Source organism: Caloenas nicobarica, chromosome 1 (genome assembly GCF_036013445.1).
Source record: "Caloenas nicobarica isolate bCalNic1 chromosome 1, bCalNic1.hap1, whole genome shotgun sequence".
In the NCBI taxonomy this organism is placed as follows: Eukaryota; Metazoa; Chordata; class Aves; order Columbiformes; family Columbidae; genus Caloenas; species Caloenas nicobarica.
This window is the reverse complement of record NC_088245.1, coordinates 215,879,823-215,898,376: the sequence shown is the minus strand read 5'-3', so window position 1 is coordinate 215,898,376 and position 18,554 is coordinate 215,879,823. Positions and strand designations below refer to the sequence as shown.

The 18,554-nt window shown below is 50.3% G+C and overlaps 2 protein-coding genes across 2 annotated transcripts; one reads left to right on the top strand and one right to left on the bottom strand.

The window, feature by feature from the left end:
* Positions 1-467: 467 nt before the first annotated feature.
* LOC135987226 (hemoglobin subunit epsilon) lies at positions 468-5,704 on the top strand. Its single transcript, XM_065631989.1, has 4 exons — positions 468-506; positions 4,110-4,225; positions 4,342-4,564; positions 5,576-5,704. The coding sequence occupies exons 2-4, from the start codon at positions 4,134-4,136 to the stop codon at positions 5,702-5,704; spliced, it is 444 nt and encodes a 147-aa protein (XP_065488061.1). The 5' UTR covers positions 468-506; positions 4,110-4,133.
* Positions 5,705-16,706: 11,002 nt separating this feature from the next.
* LOC135986692 (olfactory receptor 52R1-like) lies at positions 16,707-17,708 on the bottom strand. The gene is given in 1 exon segment (XM_065630986.1): positions 16,707-17,708. A coding segment is annotated over 1 exon segment (1,002 nt).
* Positions 17,709-18,554: the final 846 nt, after the last annotated feature.

Below are 18,554 nucleotides of genomic sequence, written 5' to 3'. Positions count from 1 at the left end.
GAGGGGGTTGTGTGGGATTTGCCTCTGGAAATCATATTTACAGAGTACTGGGTAGATACAGCCCTGCAACCCCCGTGGTCACGCACTGGGGTGTTAGCATCGAGGAACTGGGCTGTATTTTACTGTGAAACCTGCGTGTTTTCTTGCAGGCAAGGGGAACTTGGAGGATTCGTATTTTTTAGGAAGGATAAACAAACTGAAGACTTTAATCCATCCTGGCTCATCCCTGGCACAAGGCCCACAAAAAAATTAGCTGACTCATACTGGCCAAGCAGCCAGCTGGGTGGGGGTAGGTTTTAGATAAACATTTTGCTATCAAGACCTGTCCAGACTTTGTTTATGTGCTTCTTTTTCACCCTACACCGCCCATTCTGCAACTCGGGGGGGGATGGGGGCGATCTTGCTAATAGTGGTGATATCAATAATTTTCTGGATGTGTGTTTCAATCGATGCCCTGTGCATGCAAAGCTATTCGGGCAATTGTCTGCAGAGCAGGACTCTCTCAGGTAGAGTTTGTTCTTGGCATGGGAAGCACCGTCTGCCCTGTCTGATCTGAGCATGTTGCACTAAAAGCAATGGTTAGCTGAAATGCCTACTTTTTAAAGCAAAAAAAGAGGGCATTGCTTTATATCCCAGTATCTCTGACACCTGTCTGCACTGCGTCCTGTCCCTGCTTCACCTGCATTCGTGCATCACATCCTCCTGTCCCTGACCCACCGGAGGTTATTGAAAGCCCTTTGTGGCCCATAAATCCCCTTTCTCACACACATTTCTCAGAGGAAGAGGCACTTTGTTCTTTGGTGTTAAGGCAGACACTGAGAAGGTGAGAAGGTGACTCCTGGTAAGTCCCAAAGTGCTTTTGCAGGGAGTCTGGGCAGGCATAGAGTGCAGAGTCGTGGTCAGGTGTCCAGAGTCACAAAAAACCCTAGATTCTTACATGATTTTTCATAGGTTTCTTGACAGATACTTGTAGACTTTAATATGAGCATGATTGTTCATAGACTGAATCATTTGAATGAGCAGATCTTCTCCTGCAGACAAGCTGTCTGGGGTAGAAATGGTCTGAGCAGACCGCAGACCCAAGGTCAGTGCAGCAGAGGGATGGGTTCTGCTGTTGGGGTTCTGATGGGGTCCCCCTCCCCGGGAACAGGGACGGGGGTCCCATGGCCAGCACCTGGCAGCACGGCAGGACGGTGACGGTTCCCCCGGTACTGCCCGTGGCTTTAGTCCCCACCCCCAGCCTCAGCTTAGCCATGACACCCTGGTCCCTGTCCCCCCAGCAGACAGATCCTGTGGGATGTCCCCTCCCTGTGCTGCTTTGCCTGGTCCCATTTTGCTCCTGCATGATGGCAGCGTCTGCGGGAGGTGACACCCCCAGCAATGCCTGTTGCAGCAGGAGGTGACACCCTTGGTGATGTGCAGTGCTGCCACCCCTAGCGATGCCCAGTGTGCAGGAGGTGACACCCCCAGTGAAGCCCAGGTCTGCAGGAGGTGATGCCCCTGGAGATGTCTGGGTCTGTGGGAGGTGACACCCTGGTGATGTCTGGTGCTGACACCCCCGGTGATGCCCGGTGCAGCAGGAGGTGACACCCCGGGTGATGCCCGGGCACCAGCAGCACCACAGGTCCTGGAGGAGCCGATATAGCGGTGCAGGAGGTTGGGCGCTGGCATCAGCCCAGCAGCATTTTGCCTTCGTGTTCTCTCCCCCATCCATGCACCCGGCAGTGCTGGACTTGATTTATCATCATGCTCCAGCGCGCCAGCCTGCGCGAAATAAATTTTCTTGAGAAGAGGCAGATGTTGGCAACCCTAACAAAGATTATTCATCCCTATTCCATTGAAAAAAAAAGTCTACAACTAAAGGGGGAGATATTATCAGGTAGAAAATATCATTCAGTATTTTCTTTCTTTCTTTCTTTCTTTCTTTCTTTCTTTCTTTCTTTCTTTCTTTCTTTCTTTCTTTCTTTCTTTTTCTTTCTTTCTTTCTTTCTTTCTTTCTTTCTTTCTTTCTTTCTTTCTTTCTTTCTTTCTTTTTCTTCCTTCCTTCCTTCCTTCTTCTTCCTTCCTTCCTTCCTTCCTTCCTTCCTTCCTTCCTTCCTTCCTTCCTTCCTTTCTTTCCCTTCCTTCCTTTCCTTCCTTTCTTTCCTTTCTTTCCTTTCTTTCCTTTCTTTCCTTTCTTTTTCCTTCCCTGATTTTCCTCCCATTCCTGTATTTTCAGTAAAAGGCCAGTAAGACACTTGGCAGGAGGTGGTCCATGGAGGAAGGCAAGGCTGATGTCTGGAGGGGAGCTTGGTCAGCTCTTTAGCTCTGCTGCAGCCTGGACATGCAAACATCCCACCTCTTACCCCACCACCAATCCAAGACCCAGAGTCTCTGACTTAGCCCGATCTAATTCCTATGAAAAACACCAGGAAGAGAGTGAATTTCCCCAGGTGCCCTGGGAATGGAATCACAGCCCCCGTGCTTTCACCAAGTCTGTGTTTCTTGGGGTTTTATGCAAAAAATTAATCAGAAGAGCCCCCGTGCTGGGACATTGCTTCTGGCAAGGGTGCATCACCCCCTGGGTGCTCAGGGGTGTCCTGGGGGAGCAACTCACATGAGGCCAAATCATCTCCTCCTACCAAAGGAGGGTGGTGCATCCTGGATGAACGTGAGGGAAAATGTGAAATATGGCAGCCTTGTCAGGGCAGGATCAGCAGGGAAAAGCCATGGGCTCCCACTGGGCTGAACATCCCTGAGCTGAGACTTTGCTGCTTTTTGAGCCCACAGCAGGTCCTGCAGTGACAAACTTTGTGTTCAAAGCACATTTCTCCTGCACCTTATGGATGTGGATGAAAGCAGAACTGGGATGAAACAGGTGATGAGTGGGTCGGACTAGATGATCTCCAGAGGTCCTTCCCAACACAGTAACCATTCTGTGATTCTGTGATCCTGTTTGATACTTGCCCCCAGTCCAGGAGATTACATCTGGCTGGTCCTTTTACATCAGAGGGGAAAATATTTGGGTGATTTTCTTCCTGCTTCAAAAGGCAAAAGTAAACCAAGCAGGTCAAGTTCTGTTACAGGAAAAGGAAAATTGAGTTAATGCAGATTTCAGCTGCAAAGTCTGAGCATCCTCTGAGCAACTCCAGCATTGCCCAGAGCTCCTGGTGGTGCAGGGGGAATGGAGTCCTGCTGCCGTGCAGGTGTCTGCACGGTTTGTTGGTGGCAAAACCCTCTGTGTTGCTCTGCCGCAGGCTGCGTTTTGGCTGGAGTATTCATCATTTTGCTGGCAGAGGCTAAGGCAAGGCAGAATCCAGCATTTGGGGGAGCCAAGGCACAAGGCTCCCACCTCACCGAGTCCCATACACAAATCATGCCCAGGGCAGTGGTGGAGTCACCAACGCTGGAGGGATGGGACAGACGGAGTTGAGGTTCTCAGGGACATGGGGCAGTGCCAGGGGTGGGTTATGGTTGGACTCCAACCAAAATGATTCTGTGATTCTATGAAAAGCAGCCTCCCCTTTGCCCAGCCTGACTGTCTTTTTGGAACGCGATGCTCCCAGGAGCCCTTAGCCCATCTCCCCCTTTCACATCGCCTGGTCCCTCCCTCCCACCCCACAGGCAGCCGCAAAGACACAGGAGCACAAAAAGTCCAGAAAATGTGGGGTTTTTTATTGACTTCCTCCAGATGATTTAGTGGTACTTGTAGGCCAGAGCATGGGGCGGTGCCAGGCCTGGGGGAACGGCTGGACTCGATGATCTTGAGGGTGTCTTCCAGCCGAAATGATTCTATGATTCTATGATTCTATCTTAAACTGTGATGGACTATACGTTAAATTGTGAAGGACTGTGGCCCTTTCCCTGTGAAGGGGCCCACATCTGGTAGATGCAATGCAGAACTGCCTGCGCAGCGGGGACGGGATAAAGGTCTTGCACTCAGGATAACCAGAGGCCCCTTCTCAGTGAGCCACACCCTGGCCACCCCCTTCTGCTCCCTGACCAGAGGGGACCCCCACCCCGTCCCCAGCCAATGACCCCCCGGTGTGGGACGGGGAGGAGCTGCCGGCAGGGGATAAAAGCCTCTGTGGGGTCTGCAGCTCGGCTACAGCGCCTGTGTCCTCCCGCAGCTCCGAGCAAAGCTGCCTGCCACCATGGTGCACTGGTCAGCCGAGGAGAAGCAGCTCATCACCACCGTCTGGGGCAAGGTCAACGTGGAGGAATGCGGTGCTGAGGCCCTGGCCAGGTAGGTCCAGCTCCGGGGCACCAGCTCATCCACACCCTGGAGAGAGAAACCACGGCAAGTGCATTTGGGAGCGTTAACGTGTCTGTGTCTGTTTATGTCCCTCCATCTCTCCCCAGGCTGCTGATCGTCTACCCCTGGACGCAGAGGTTCTTCTCTTCCTTCGGGAACCTCTCCAGCCCCACTGCCATCATTGGCAACCCCAAGGTCCGCGCCCACGGCAAGAAAGTGCTCACCTCCTTCGGGGAAGCCGTCAAGAACCTGGACAACATCAAGAACACCTTCGCCAAGCTGTCCGAGCTGCACTGCGAGAAGCTGCACGTGGACCCCGAGAACTTCAGGGTGAGCCGTGTTCGCAGTCCCAGCCCCTTCCCTGTGTCGTGTGGGAAAAAGCAGGTTTTGCTTTGAAACTGGGGATATTGCCTCCAGCTCCAGGGGTACTCTTTTTGGCTGGTGGAGGCAGGGTCCCTGTGTAGTACCCAAGTGAGGTGAGTCCTTGTGCAGGGCTGTTTGCAGGAGCGTGGGTGATTTTCACACTAAAAAGTAGCATTTTTAGTACCAGCACAGCAATGGGTAGGAGAAGGTGTTGAGAGATTGTTACTTGAAGGAGATGCTGAGGATGAGGATAAAAGAAACAAATGCAGGATAAGGTGCAGCTTGGGCTGGAGGAGACAAACAGAGCATTTAAGGAAATTATAAATCCTATAGCAAGATAAGCAGCTAACCTGCTTGAAAACAACAGAGCAGGTTTCTGCCTCACTCAGCATGGGCTGCCTGTCTGGACGGGACACTTTCCTCCTCCAGCACTTTTAAAGAAAAATTAATCATTTCCTTCATTTCCTTCATTTCCTTTATTTATACCTAAAGTGATAAAGAAAAAAAACCACAGCATTTTGCGGGGTGGGTCTTAGGCCAAATCACTTTAGCATCCCAAATAATGGGCAGAAATAGTTTCAAGATTCTTTCTTTGTTTCTCTCTTTTTTTTTTTTTTCCTTAAGAATGAAGCAAATGTTGTTTTCCCAAACCCCAGAGCTTTCTATACAAACACTGAGGATTTGTCATAGCAGTCCCAGGGAGTGGGGAGTGAACCAGTCCCTGTAACCGGCCCTGCAGCCCGACAGCACTCCAATGGGATGGGGGTGAGGAGGAAGGGGAGGAGGGACAGTCCTTTTGGGAAGGGATTTCAGCCTCAGGGAGATGTCGGAAGAAAGGACGTTCAGTCTGGGGGTTGCAGAGAGGTGTCCGGGGAGGACAGGATGGATAAGGTGGCAGAACTGAAACCAGAGGGAAGTCTGCAGAAGGGAAACCACAGTGCCAGCAGCACTAAGCCTGTTTTCCTCTTTCTCCTCCAGCTCCTTGGAGACATCCTCATCATCGTGCTGGCTTCCCACTTCACCAAGGATTTCACCCCTGCCTGCCAGTTCGCCTGGCAGAAGCTGGTCAGCGTGGTGGCTCATGCTCTGGCGCGCAGGTACCACTGAGCATCCTGGGTCCGGCTGTGTGAGGAAGAGTCCCTGCTCCCCACAGCACCTCTGAGCACAAGGAGATGCCCTTCAGATACTGACAGGCTGTGACCACCAAATAAATGTCTCCCAGCACCATGTCTGCAGAGTCTCCCTGTCTCTGTGCCGGGGAAGGAAGGGGCCAGGGGAGTTTGTGCTGTCAAATGCAATGTCATCCACGTGTGGGTGTACTTCTTGTTTCTAAGGGCTGTTGCAGAGTTTCCTTAACTCCAGAGTGCTCTCTCACGTGCGGTCCCTGCCAGTGCATGTGTGGGGGTCTGCGATGAGAAAACCCATGCAAGTGTGACGGGAGCGGCTGAGGGAGCTGGGGGTTCAGCTGGAGAACAGGAGCTGAGGGGAGACCTTCTGATCTCTGACCTGCCTGAAAGGAGCTTGGAGCCAGGGGGGGTCGGGCTCTGCTCCCCAGGAACAAGCGCCAGGACCAGAGGAAACGGCCTCAAGTTGCGCCAGGGGAGGTTGAGGTTGGATGTGGGGAACAATTTCTTCCCCAAAGGGCTGTGGGGCATTGGAACAGGCTGCCCAGGGCAGTGCTGGAGTCGCCATCCCTGGAGGGGTTGGACAGACGGACATGAGGTTCTCAGGGACACAGGGCAGTGCCAGGGGTGGGGAACGGTTGGACTCGATGATCTTGAGGGGCTTTTCTAACCAAAATGATTCTGTGATTCTATGAAAATACCAGTGACATGCCAACAAAGGGCCCTGACACCGAGGAGTGTTTCAGAGAGGGTCACGGGAATAATGAGGGGTTGCGACAGGACAAGGGGTGATGGGTTTGAACTAAAGGAGGGAGATTCAGGCTGGACATGAGGAAGAAATTGTTGCCCTGAGGGTGGTGAGAGCCTGTCCCAGGTTCCCAGAGAGGTGGTGGCTGAACCATCCCTGGAGACATCCCAGGCCAGGCTGGACGGGGCTCTGAGCAACCTGAGCTGGTGCAGATGTCCCTGCTCACGGCAGGTGGTTGGAATAGGTGAGCTTGGAATGTCCCTTCTAACCCGTCCATCTGTGTTTCTATGATAAATGCACACAGCAGACCCTCATCACCAGACACTCACAGTCCTGAAGACCCCCTCTCTCCAGACTGAGGACATTCAGCTCCCAACATCATTCTACGAACAAAACCCACCATGCTAACTGGTATCTGGGCCTTGCTGTGCCCTGCCCTCCTCCTCTCATCCGAGGGTCCTTTGTGGTTCATGGAGGGAGGCTGTGGGTCAGGTTTGGTTAATCATTTATTGGGACAAGGGTTCTAAGTTTCATTTTAAAAATCTATTTTATATACAAAACGGGAAAACACAAAAAGCCACACACACACAACATAACCCCCTGCGCCCTCCGCAAACCCCAACAAATAAACCAACAAACAAAGAAACTCCAAACATAAAAATAGTCAGGTCTCTGTTTATCTTACTTTTAAATCTCTTCTTAAGCCAAGACTGGAAACTGTCTGACAAAGGGGCTGACAGCCAGTGCTCTTTACAGCCTCCGGCATAGCAGAGTCCTGGCTGTGACAGAAGTTTCTGAAGTTACCAGGGAGGACAGGGATGTTTGGGGTCATAATCTTCAAAAGCATGCCCTCACCTTCCCTGAGCTCAGCAGGCTTCTCTCTGCCAAATCTGCAGATGTTTTGTACAGAGAATAGCTCAGGTCCACACACCAACCCTGCTTCGAGCAGGGCATGGACTAGAGATGCCTGCAGCACCCTTCTCACTCAAACTATCCTGTGGTTCTGCACTTTGAGGTCGCAAGACATTTGCTCACTTTTCTCAACTATGGCTTGTTTTGAAGGGGTCCACAAAGAAACAAGTTGAAGGTGCCTTTTATAAATCTGCTTTGTCTGGATGCTGTAAAGACAGGATTGGAGAGGACTGGGAGGAGGATGTAGGTGTTGCCCATCACAGTGTGGAAGATGAAGATGCATCTTTCCTAAATCTGTGCAGGACGGATCAGCCAAGCTCTGGGGTGTAGAAGACTGAGACCACAGAACCTTCAGACCTTCACCTGTGGAGGCAATGCTGAGAGGTGTCACAAGGACCACGATGGAGGACAACAAAATGAAGAGGAGATCTGAACCCGTGGTGAAGAAAATGAGGCCCAGGGAGTAGATGCTGTTGAATGCCATCTGTCTGGAGGCAGCCAGGTCACCCTGGGATGGAGGCAAAGGGGATGGGACAAGGTGCTCCCTGCTCACCAAGCAGCCAGAGGTGGAGGCTCAGGGTATGACCAGGACTATTCTCCTCCGTGAGTGAGTCAGCCTGTGTTTGGTGATGGACTCGTGATGGTTCGTTTACCTTGATCTCGAGGCGCAAAATTAAGGCAACCAAAATGCCAAGGGGTTATAATTCAATCAAGCAGTGTCGCTTTATTAATTTGCCCATAAAGCAGCACGTGATAGAGAGAGTAGAGGAAAAAGGAAAGGTAAAAAGAAAAGGGCAGAATGAGGATTGGTTACCACCGAACAAGTTCCAAAGGCGTCCCTCTGGTCTCGGGTCCCATGAGAAGAGTCCTGCCGGTCCTCCGTCGTGGTCCAGGATCCTTCGGTGGGGAGATCTCTAAGATGTCCCGTCAGGAGTTGTCTTATATGCTTCTTCACCCCCGCTTCACTCCCATGGATTGAGGCCAATCTCCGCCTTTATTGCGCAATCCAGGCTTAACTGCACGGGCCCAAAAAGTCCCCGCTTCACTTGCCAGAACTCATCTGCGCCTGCGTCGCCTCAGTTCAGGGGTCTCTTGCTGGTCCGTTGGGTGACCTCAAGACCTTCGGCAAGCCTTTGTGCATGCCCTTCTTCGTTGGCCTTTGTTACAGGGAGGAGGTGGGGGGCAAGTCTGGCTCAAGCAGCAGGTGAAAATCCATCTTCTGGACAGCAGTTATTGTCCCCAGGTCGGAGAGGCCTTCGCAACACAATTCCTCTCAGGAGGTGGGGGCAAGTTTGGCTCAGGCAGCAGGTAGAGTCCGTACAGCAGCCATTGTTACCTGTAGCCCCCAGGTCGGAGAGACCTGCTCAACACAATTCCTTGCTTCAGGCCTCTCTCCAAATCATTGTCCAACTCTTTCTATCAGGGCATCTGTTCTCCAAGTCCCTGATGGTGGTGTTCAGGCAGAAACTGTTCTTCGGACCAACTCTTACAGCAACCCTCATGCCTGTTGGCATGGTCGTGCAGCTCCATGGGGAGCAGAGACCTACCAGCCTGTCATGGCAGAAAGCACCGCTGAGTCCAGGAGGGTGAGGAGGGTGAGGGATCGGATGAGGAATCGCTGAGCCACATGGGGTACAGGCTGATCTCCATGAGCAAGGACCTCTCTTGGTGGAGAGACACAGCCCAGGGTCAGTGAGGGCCAGCACGGAGAGGACAGGATGCAGGGCTGGTGGAAGGTTTGGTCTGCTTTTCTAGCACATAGAAAAACACAGTTTCCAATGCTCATAGCGACATGAACAGAAGAGATTGAGGTGGAAATCTGGGGTAAGATTCTTCATACCTAGGGAATGTAGTCAGCAGAAAAGCTGCGCCCACCAGGCTGGTCCAGTGCACACCCGTATGAAGTACCCTCGACGTTCTCCCACTTCTTAAGAATTGCGATCTGCACAGTCAGGATTTGGTTCAGGTCAAGTTTAGAAATGACAGAAACCCTCTGAATCCCCATTAATTGCATTGTGTAACTCTGAAATGATGGGAAGCTCACACTAGAATCATAGAATCATGGAATTCCAGGTTGGAAGGGACCACAAGGATCATCTGGTCCAACCTTTCTTGGCAAGAACGAGGTCTAGACAAAGCTGTCCCAGCACCCTGCGGGTTGATGGATAGTTCTCATTCATGGCAGCTCGTCTCAAACCTGAGACAGCAGAGCAAAACCTTTGATGGATGAGCACGTCCTGTTGCTTTGGAAAGAAAGGAAGGGAATTTCCACGACAACGGCACAGACTAATAACTGAATAGATTGCGTGAGAGGGGGATTACTTTTTGTTAAAATCAGTAGGAAAAGTCATTAGGAAATAGTCTTAAATTATATAAATTAGAAAAGAGTTGTGATCTGTGGATGTGATGCCTGTCCTTCCTCAGCCATCAGGAGGTGTCACCTCTCTGGGAGTCTGCCCTCCTGCAGACCCACCAAATGGAGACAAAACTTCTTATTTATCTCATAATGGATATTATCTGCAGTTTTTGCAGGTGTTAAGAAAAATATCTGTGCTAGGATAATTAATGGATTCTGTGCAATGGAAAAGGTGGTGGTGTGTTTTGTGCTTATGGGAGAAGCCTTCATGTTCTCTCTACAGTGAAACTCTCTTGTCCCTGTTGTTAACTGCCATGGCATATCGCCTGGAGATGAAACCTTAAAAACTCCTGCTTAAAAATATAGTGAATTAATCAAACCCCAGAGCCCTTTAAGAAAGTCTTACTAAAAGTTTAATGTCGGTTTAAGGAGCAGGGTAATCAGGAGACTATTAAGTATAATTATTTTTATCCCTCCTGATCCCCCACACTCGTCACAATAACAGGAGCCAAAAAAAAAGTTTAAAAAAAAAAGCACCACTTCACTTTTTAGCATAAGACAAAAATACTCTTTAACTGACTCTGTGCTGCCCCTGTCGGGGTTATATATAGCGTAAGGCATGATTTTACGCCCCTAGAGAGAACTCTCTGTCAGAAGTGTCAGCACAATGGAGCATTTCAGAAGACAGGTCTTACAGCTGGTGGGACTGGATTCATAACCAAACGCAGCCATCCATGTGATATGACTGTTGTGTTTTCCCACGCTACTTGAAATGAGGACGAATGGTAACGTACTTGTTCTGATTTTGTAAAAGATGCTTTATTGCTTTCAAGAAGTAAATGAAGATGTTGTTATCTCCAAGAAACAGTATGGAAATACTCAGGCTGCCTAATGGCTCCATGCTCCTGCAAAAACCATTTCTGGTAGATTTTTACGATGCACGTTATTTTACGGAGATCTTTGGACAGAAAATCTATCTGACTGTGAAACAAGGGGGATTCTTTTCAGATTGGGCAGCCCATAGGAGAGGGCTGTCATCTCCAGGGCCACCAGCAACCCCAGGGGTGAGGCTGGAGGCATGGGACCAGCTCTGCTGGCTGTTCTCCACAAGCCACATTGGGCAAGGACTGGCTGGGAACAGGACCTCAACGTTTTTCCTGTGTCAGCAGCAAAATCTGATGTCATGGCAACCACTTCGAAACTCTGGAGAAAGATCATTTAGATATTAAGAGATTTTTGATCCACCCTCCTTGGTAACTTGGGAGAAATGAAGGTTTGAAACTCCAGAGTGACTTATTGTAGCTGATCTGTCTCATCTTTCATTTTTTCTGCCCCCTCACCTCCTCCCACTATTGTTTAGTACCTTTCCAGCCCAAATTCTCTTCAATAAGAGAATCAGGCATGTGCTCATTTTCCATCCCAAACCAGGAGTGGCAGGGACAATGTGTCTGAGATGATGAAGAGCTTCTCTTTCATACCCCGAAGACTCATCTGGCCAGAAGTGCTGGAGTTCTCACTGTCTGGCACAAAGTGAACTCAGAAACCAAATTATTCCTTTATTTTGGTTTTGTTGGCAGCCTCTTATCATGTCTTCCTCAATCTTTCTTTGTCCAGGCTGAATGACTGCAGCTGTCCAGACAGGTCCCTATGCCCCACCCTACAGGAATTAAGAATTCCTGCACTACAGACCCATATACGCACTGCATGATTAACAAATGTCATGGTAGTTAATGTGATTTTTGACAAATCTGCACTGGAGGAAGTGGCCCCAAGTTAAGCCGGGGAGGCTTTGATTGGATATTAGAAAACAATTTCTTCCCCAAAGGGCTGTCGGGCGTTGGAACAGGCTGCCCAGGGCAGTGCTGGAGTCACCATCCCTGGAGGGGTTGGACAGATGGACATGAGGTTTCCAGGGACATGGGGCAGTGCCAGGGCTGGGTTATGGTTGGACTTGATGAGCTTGAGGATCTTTTCCAACCAAAATAGTTCTATGACTCTGTGATTAATATCTGCCAAGAGCCCAACCATGGTCCAAGTTCAGCAGCTGGGTGGGGGTGGCAGTTTGCGGAGCTCCAGACAGGACAATCCTGCACAGGGTGAGAGATGAAGATCTGCAAATCCAGCAAGCAAAATGAGCGAGCTGGGTGGGCAGGCTGGTACCTGCGTGCAAGGACAGACAAGGGGCTGGAGGCACAGCCTGGGAGGGGACGCAGGCAGGTGTCACCTGCTGCCACAGCCCATGGGCAAGGGGTGGGCTGCCCAGAGGAGGGGGGCTGATTCAGGGGATGAGAGGGACCCTTGTCCTCCTGCAATGTCCTGCATGTGAGCACAGGGGTGAGGCTGTGTGCATCAGGGGCTGAGCGTGATGTGGAAAAGGCTTGGAACCGAGGGGAAAGTCTGCAAATCCGATGTGGGGAGCTGGAGAGGGAGCCACATGGAGGCAGAGACCAGGGCCTGAGTGCCAGGGCAGGACAGGGGTGAAGGGGCTGCAGTGATGTCCTGGGAGGGATGCAGCCCTGGTGCAAGAAATGATGCTATTATTGACTGCACAGGTGAGGACTCTGTAGGAAACAAAGCAGGAAAAAGGACGGAACCAGCACTGCAAAGTGCTCATCTCTGCTCTGGTGCATCTTCAAGGAGGAGAAAAGAAATGAGATCCTCACTCCAAGACACCAGACCGTTCGTTTCCATTGCCCTGCAAATTCTAATCCTGCATTACCTTTGAATTGTTATGAAAAAGGGGCCTTTAACCCCGGCAGGGCACCAGCGTGGAGCAAGCCTGTCCCCAGGGAACCGCAGCCGTGCTCTGGCTTTTTCTGTCTAGCGATGGGAATTTGGTTAAAACAAGGGCAAGTCATTTTTGGTCCAGAGTCAGCAGTGGCCTCCCCAAGGGACCTCTGCTAGGACTTTGATTCTGCATTGTCACCAGTGACCTGGATGAGGGAGCGCACGGTGAAATCTCAGAGCTTGCAGGTGACACCAGGTCAGCCACTGGACTGACAAAAACTGCATTCTGTGTTTTTATAAGGTTATTAAAACTTTCATTGCAATAACAATAAATTCTTTGCTCTGCACAGGTGTGCTTCCTTTTGCTGTAACAGCTTTCGGGTGTACCACAGCCCCAACAACCAGAACCACCACCAGACTTGGTAACACCTGCATGTGATAAACTATTATTTGGATCACAATTCTCACAGAACTGGGTCTCAAAGCAAGGAGTTTGAAGAAACTCTTGCTGCGCGGTGGTAGGTACATGTAATTATATCTGTTGATAGTTCTCCTGGGCTGCCATGCGGGACAGGGAAACCTCACGGAGGTTTGTCAAACCCTGGGAAGGAGGCTCAGCTGTAGGATGGCAGAGTCTGTTGTTTGGGTCAGATCAGCGAAATATGGTCAGGTAAAGCACGGATGACCGTTCAGTTCTCAGTCTGACTTGGAATACACAGGGTATTTTTTAATTTTTTCTGTAATTTCCCCTAGGTATTCATGCGCCCACTCAGGTTTCAGTAAATGCCAGTATTCCCTGGTTGTTCTCAGTAATGACAGTTTTATGTAAGGGAAAAAAGAAGGCAGGATTTATTCTGGCCCTTCTTAGCCCCTCCTGGGATGGTGGGTGCTGCAGACCTGTGAGGACGGTGCTGGGCTTTGATCTCCAGCCTTGTGCACAGCAACCAGCACCGCTACCAGTGATTTTATTTTAAGTGCATAGCACTGCCTCACCTCTCTGCCTTCCAACCTTGTGCCAAAGCAACACTATTGAAATAACTGGAGGTGAATGCAGAGGGAGGTATGGGGAGCAAGCAGGATATTCTGGGGTGAAACCAGCCACAAATATGTGCTGTTTTCTGCAGAAGACCAAGAAAAGGAACACCATGCAGACACCTAGATGTGCTCTGACATTGCTGCCCAGATATCTGAGTGTGGCTTTTGGTGCTTTATGAATGAGATTCCAATATCCCTTCTGCGTGGCTGTCACAGAACACATCATCTCTGCTGGCTGTGAGCTTCATCCTCATTTTAGAGATTTCTTTTTTTTCTAACATAAATTCTTTAAACATCTATTTTCTTTCATTCTGTGAATGAATATCAGATTTGGTGATCTCTCCTTTCCCTAAAAATAAGCTTGGCAGCAAAGACCTGATGTAAGTGCCTTTCCACCAAGCGGTTTCTGCATCTTGGAGAGCTGTGCACAGCTGAGAACCCAGATAGTGCTGCAACATTTTGCAGGATCCAGCCAACAAGCATTCCCGGTGTGCTGCCAAAAAGCAGCACTGGGAACATCTGCCAGTCCAGGAGCAAAAGATTTTGGGCTTGGACATTCTTGCCTGTACAAGTGCACAAATAGCAGTGATCCCCTGCTGTCGTTTTTTGCTTAAAAATGCATCTCTTAGAAGGCCTCTCTTATTTACACTGGTGGAACGGATGGACATTGGTCATGAGGGCATCTCCCTTATGTCCTTATTGAAAATGAAAACAGTGACATATTTTGCGGGGCCTGCAGAACAATGGGGTTTCTGTCTCACCAGAGCGGTGGTGGGTGAACATCAGTCCACGAGAAATGATGCACCCCTGGTCCTGTTTTACCTGAAGAAAAAGGATGAAATGAGTTCAAATTTAAGTATTCTACTGAAATGGTGCCAAAAATATTCGTTTCCTGTTTTGTCTGGAGTCCGACATCTGCTTCGCTTCAGCAGAAGTGCCTGCTCCCTTCGCGGGGCCCCTCCTGCTTCCCCGTGGTACCCACCGCAGGACAGACAGCGGAGCCCGGCAGCTCCTCGTGGGCGGCCACGACAGTCAGGGCTGCTCTGGGAGATGGAGACCTCCCAGGAACGCCAGGCCAGGTCAGAGATCTCCCCTCCATCCAGGTCAGAGATCTCCCCTCCATCCAGGTCAGAGATCTCCTCTCCATCCAGGTCGGAGATCTCTTCTCCATCCAGGTCTACCTTGACTTCAGTAAAGCATTTGACACCGTTTCCCACAGCATCCTCACGGCTAAACTGAAGTGTGGACTGGACGATCAGGTAGTGAGGTGGACTGCAAACTGGCTCAAGGAAAGAAGCCAGAGAGTCGTGGTCAATGGGACAGAGTCCAGTTGGAGGCCTGTATCTAGTGGAGTGCCTCAGGGGTCAGTTCTGGGGCCAGTACTGTTCGATATATTCATCAATGACTTGGATGAGGGAATAGAGTGACTGTCAGCAAGTTTGCTGATGACACCAAGCTGGGAGGAGTGGCTGACACTGGAAGGCTGCGCTGCCATCCAGCGAGATCTGGACAGGCTGGAGAGTTGGGCAGGGAAAAATCTAATGAAATATAACAAGGGAAAATGTAGAGTCTTACATCTGGGCAGGAACAACCCCAGGTTCCAGTATAAGCTGGGGAACGACCTGTTGGAGAGCAGTGTAGGGGAAAGGGACCTGGGGGTCCTGGGGAACAGCAGGGTGACCATGAGCCAGCACTGGGCCCTTGTGGCCAGGAAGGCCAATGGGACCTGGGGGGGATTAGAAGGGGGTGGTCAGTAGGTCAGAGAGGTTCTCCTGCCCCTCTGCTCTGCCCTGGTGAGACCTCATCTGGAATATTGTGTCCAGTTCTGGGCCCCTCAGCTCCAGAAGGACAGGGAACTGCTGGAGAGAGTCCAGCGCAGCCACGAAGATGCTGCAGGGAGTGGAGCATCTCCCGTGTGAGGAAAGGCTGAGGAGCTGGGGCTCTGAGCTGGAGAAGAGGAGACTGAGGGGTGACTCGTTCATGGGGATCAATATGGAAAGGGGGAGTGTCAGGAGGATGGAGCCAGGCTCTTCTGGGTGACGACCAACAGTAAGACAAGGGGTAATGGGTTCAAGCTGGAACACAGGAGGTTCCACTTAAATTTGAGAAGAAACTTCTTCCCGGTGAGGGTGCCAGAGCCTGGACCAGGCTGCCCAGGGAGGTTGTGGAGTCTCCTTCTCTGGACACCTGGACACCTCCACCTGGACGCCTTCCTGTGTAACCTCACCTGGGTGTTCCTGCTCTGGCAGGGGGATTGGACTAGATGATCTTTTGAGGTCCCTTCCAATCCCTGACATCCTGTGTGATTCTGTGTGAGATCTCCTCTCCATCCAGGTTGGAGATCTCATCTCCATCCAGCAGTGCTCGCAGTTTGCACTAAAAACAGAGCAAAGCTCCGTAACATGCTTGAGATTCACAACTTGAATTTTGGTCGTATGATCGTCACCTCATTCTGCTTCTTACCTTTTTCAGGTATGGCGTTGTGATTTTGTATTATAAAACACCTTTGCCTGTTTATTGGGATAGTTGACTTATGTTAGTATAGTGCAATCCTGTTAGCAACGATCTCCCTGTGACAGGTTACCCCAAATAAGTGAGGATTTCTGATTTTTTTAAAAATATTTTTTCTGATATTATTTCTGATATTGTTTCATCAGTGAGGATTTCTGATATTTTTGAAAGGGTTTACATTTACATAGGACTTTTGGAATTGCTGTGATAGTATTATTTTAGGTTTTGCCTTCTTTACAAAAATAAAACAGGATAATGCTTAAAATTGAATTCTGCCCATTTCCTTCTACAAGGACATTCAGCATTCCCATCTGAGCACCTTCCCATCACACAGTCCAAGGAATACTCTTCATATAACGAGAGCCACTGCAGGAAGACCTTTATTTTAATTATGAGAGGATATTTTTTTATAATAGTGAAATTATTTTAATTGTGAGGAATCTAACTTCTGGGAAGGGGGAACTCTCCATCTCCCAGTGGTGAAGCCAGACTGAATGTCTTTATGCCAAGTTTCACCACATAATGAATGAAATCACCTGGACAGAGATAACAGAAAAGACAATCAAATGATTTCTGCAATAATCCATTGCTTAAAGTCCAAGCATTGAGGACCAAATAGTGACAGCGTTAACTCTTGTTAAGTTTACCAGCACGGTCGGTAAATTATGAACACAGTTTGAGGCACATACATATGGGTCAGTTTCCCTTCTGCTGGAAGAGGAGGATCACCCTGTCCTGGAGCTTCTTGGTCCTCATCCCATAAACAATGGGGTTTAACATGGGGGGCACCAGCAGGTAGAGATTGGCCACCATTATATGGATGTGGGGAGGGATGCTCTGCCCAAACCGGTGGGTGAGGAATGTGAAGAGGGCAGGGACATAAAAGCCAAGGATGACACAGACATGGGATGCACAAGTGCTGAAGGCCTTGAGACGTGCCTCTGCGGATGGCACCCTCAGGACCACCTGCAGGATCATGGTGTAGGACACAGAGATCAGGATCATGTCAGATCCTATCACTATGAAAGCCACAAAGAGGCCATAAATGACATTAAGTCTGGTGTCCCCACATGCCAGCTTCACCACAGCCATGTGCTCGCAGTAGGAGTGGGAGATGATGTGGTGGTGGCAGAAGGGCATCCTGTGGAGGAGGAAGCAGACAGGGCTCAACAGGAGGACCCCGCGCACCAGCACCAGGCTCCCGAGGGCCACCACCACCGGCTCAGAGAGCATGCTGGAGTGCCGCAGCGGCCAACAAATTGCAAAGTAGCGATCCAAGGCCATAGCCATGAGCACGCCTGATTCCACTGACGAGAAGGTATGGATGAAGAACAGCTGAGCAAGGCAGGATTGAAACCCAATCTCCCCAGAACCCAGCCAGAAGATGCCAAGCATTTTGGGTAGCATGGATGTTGACAGGACCAGGTCGGTGAAGGCCAGCATGGCCAGGAATAGGTACATGGGCTCGTGCAGGCTCGGCTCTACCTTTATAATGAGGATAAGGGTGATGTTCCCCAGCACAGCAATGGCATACATGATGCAGAAGGGGAATGCAATCCAGAACTGCTCCTTCTCCAGCCCAGGGATGCCAATGAGTATGAAATAGGGAGGGTGGAAGGGGGTGGTAGAGTTCAGAGACATTAAAACCTTCTTGTCTCTTGCCTACACTAAGGGCTTTTGAATCCTATAAAAAATCATCAGACACCCTCAGCCTGGGGGTGGCAAACAGAGACTGATGTGAGGTATGGTCCGGAAGATGAAATTAACCGCACAGCCAGCCAGCCCTGTGACAGCGGCTTGAGCTGGTTCAGGAGAGCACTTTTGAAGGAAATATCTGTCCAGCTTCCACTTGAAGTGCTCTGTCCTACCTGGTGGAGTGGTTCTGGAGCGTGCAGACTGGATCCCTCCCGGATCACGCTGAACAGGACGGCTGCTGAGCTGCACGCCTGATACTCCGCGGTGTCCAAAGGGTGTCCAGCCCAGGAGACCAGGTGAAAGCTGGTCTGAAATAAGCCTTCCTGAAACGCTTGCAGTGGGGATATGAGGTCACTCGCAGCAGCCCTGTAGCTCTAAGGAAGCTTTTTTCTGCGCTTCACTGCTTGTCAGCGTTAAAGGAGGCAACGGGTGTTTGCCACAGGCGAGAAACATCCAATTTCAGAGTGAAACACTGAGCCGGTGCCACAGTGTTTGACAATCCCCCCCCAAACATGATGCTCCAGCGATGTCCATTCCACTCCCTGCAAAGGCTGCAGCTCGCACGGCCCCTCTGCATCACTCAGCTCAGGTTCTTTTCCCTAATACCTGGGAAAAAGCATTCCTTAAAAAGCCCTGCAGCACAGAATAGGCTGCTTTTCCTGACTTAATAAAGACCCTTCAGAAACTTTCCTGGGGCCAATGACACTTGTGCTGAGGCACTAGAAACCCTGCAAATACGTGTGGCTCACGGTCACCTGCATGCCGGGAGCAATTTCCTGGTTGGTTTGTTGGGGTTTTTTTGGTTTTTTTGGTTTGGGTTTTTTGGGGTTTTCGTTTGTTTGGTTTTGT

Excerpts from the sequence above, each read along its gene's own strand:
- LOC135987226 (XM_065631989.1), top strand. The coding sequence starts at position 4,134 with ATGGTGCACTGGTCAGCCGAGGAGAAGCAGCTCATCACCACCGTCTGG. Across the intron at positions 4,226-4,341 it reads GGTGCTGAGGCCCTGGCCAG|GCTGCTGATCGTCTACCCCT; the intron begins GTAGGTCCAGCT and ends ATCTCTCCCCAG. Across the intron at positions 4,565-5,575 it reads TGGACCCCGAGAACTTCAGG|CTCCTTGGAGACATCCTCAT; the intron begins GTGAGCCGTGTT and ends TTTCTCCTCCAG.